The sequence below is a fragment of the Plectropomus leopardus genome, unplaced genomic scaffold (assembly GCF_008729295.1).
Source record: "Plectropomus leopardus isolate mb unplaced genomic scaffold, YSFRI_Pleo_2.0 unplaced_scaffold28028, whole genome shotgun sequence".
Classification (NCBI taxonomy): Eukaryota; Metazoa; Chordata; class Actinopteri; order Perciformes; family Serranidae; genus Plectropomus; species Plectropomus leopardus.
Window position 1 is genome coordinate 1 of NW_024630522.1, and position 2,262 is coordinate 2,262.

At 44.5% G+C, this 2,262-nt stretch overlaps 1 protein-coding gene across 1 annotated transcript; it reads left to right on the top strand.

The window, feature by feature from the left end:
• Nucleotides 1–326: 326 nt before the first annotated feature.
• Nucleotides 327–2,023, top strand: LOC121937962 (protein O-mannosyl-transferase 1-like; the record flags this gene model as incomplete). Its single annotated transcript, XM_042481255.1, has 5 exons — nucleotides 327–519; nucleotides 724–830; nucleotides 921–971; nucleotides 1,509–1,655; nucleotides 1,915–2,023. Coding segments are annotated over exons 1-5 (593 nt in total), but the record flags the coding sequence as incomplete, so codon positions are not given.
• Between the last annotated feature and the right edge of the window lie 239 nt (nucleotides 2,024–2,262).

The window sequence follows — 2,262 nt, forward strand, 5'->3', positions numbered from 1 at the left end:
GCTCCATTGAAACCCATTCAAACTGACATTTTTGATCCCACAGCCATCAGAGCAGAAAAACAGGACTTGTATTATTTCTGGGTGTCATTCTGGGCTTTTGACTCTGAATTTGTCATTTTGACTTTTTTTTTTTTATTGTGAAATATTAAAGCAGACCTAAGGGTTAATAAAACAGCTGCATACATTATGTGATTAATCCGTTAGTTAAATCATTTAAATGTGCTTAAAATTATAATAATCCTGTGACATAAATTTAAATATGTAATTATGATACTTTAGCTTTTTAAAATAATTTTAAAACTATAATCATAAGCTTTATCATAGAGGAAAGTCTGAGCCCATGTCTCACCTGTCTGTTTCACCTGTTTGTCTCACCTGTCTGTCTCACCTGTGTCAGGTGTCAGTGATGCTGCAGCTTCCCCTGGTGGTGACCGCTCAGGTGGACCTGGTCCTGCTGCTGGTGTCCCTACTGTCCTTCTGGACCAGACTGAGCCGCCTCAGCTACCCCAATGCCGTGGTGTGAGTGTTTGTTTTTTTCACCTGCTCACACAGACAGACAAACACTCAAACCAAACTACAGCCATATTTTGACTTTTTTTTTTTTAAAAAATCACTTTTTTGGTGCGTTTAAAGACAGTCTGAGGTCTGATTTTAGTTTTGCTTGTGTGTGTGTGTGTGTGTGTGTGTGTGTGTGTGTGTGCGTGCGTATGCGTGCGTGCGTAGGTTCGATGAGGTGTATTACGGTCAGTTCGTGTCTCTCTATGTGAAGAGAGTTTTTTTCATCGATGACAGTGGGCCGCCACTTGGTCACATGATCCTCGCCCTTGGAGGTCAGTTACCATAACACCTGCACGTGATGCTACCTGTGTGCGTGTGTCAGACACCTGTGTGATGATGTCACTTCTGTGTGTGTGTTGCAGCATACCTGGGAGGATTTGATGGAAACTTTGTGTGGAACAGGATCGGAGCAGGTACTGTAACACCACCAGTCTGATTCAGTCTACGTCAGTTTGAATTAGGGCTGGGCCATAAAACGATAACGATATCAATCACGAAATAACTTTTCGTTGATTGAAATATGAGACGTAGTCGATAGAATGTTGATAGAACGAATTCCAGCCATGTTTCGACTGACAACACGAACAGCCAATGATAATAAGAATAGAGCCGCAGAGAACCAAATGCAGTGAAGGACTTTGACTGTAGAACAGCTGAGTGTTTGACAGCCACAGCATTTCATCATGGCGGATCAAACAGCCGATGCTCCGACAGCAGCGCAGCTATAGGAGAAGTATATAAATATTTAAACCAAAATTAACCTGATGACGTCTTCATATCTCACTGAGGAGTCAAAGGAACCTTTAAGCTCGACAGAAATAGTGATTTGATGTATCGTGATATATATCACTATCGACTGACATGAAAAAATTATTGTGATAAGACTTTTTCCATATCGGCCAGCCCTAGTTTGAATCAGTCTGAGTCGGTGTGTTTGTTTTGTTGTACAGAGTATCCCAACAGTGTGAGTGTGTGGAGTCTGCGGTTGCTGCCCGCTCTGTGCGGAGCGCTCTGTGTTCCTCTGGTTTACCTGCTGACTCTGGAGCTGAAGTTCTCTCACCTGTCGGCTCTGGGAGCGTCTCTGCTGCTGCTGCTCGGTTAGTGAACACACAACATACCTGTAGATTCAGACGACATGTCATCCTGAAAATACCCCGACTCTGCAGACAAGAGGCGTTCAGGAGGTCAATGATGCCACGGCATTCAATTAATAAAATGATTATGGGATGTTTGGGAACAATGTAAGTGCCGGGGGACTGAAATAAATATGTGGAGTATTTGGGCACTAAAATAGTAACGAGGCGTTCAGGGACATGGACAGGATGTGAGGTGTCTGTCTGACTGTTGATTTTCCAGAGAACTCTCTGATCGTCCAATCACGCTTCATGTTACTGGAGTCTGTCCTAATCTTCTTCGTGTTGTTGGCCTTCTTCTCCTACCTGAGGTTCCACAACGCTCCCAACAGGTGAGACTCACCTATAACCGCTGACAGACTCACCTGTGACTGCTGACAGGCTCACCTGTGACTGCTGACAGACTCACCTGTGACTGCAGAGAGACTCACCTGTGACTGCAGACAGACTCACCTATAACTGCTGAACGACTCACCTGCTGACAGACTCACCTGCTTGCAGACTCACCTGCTGGCAGACTCACTTGTGACTGCAGAGAGACTCACCTGTGACTGCAGACAGACTCACCTGT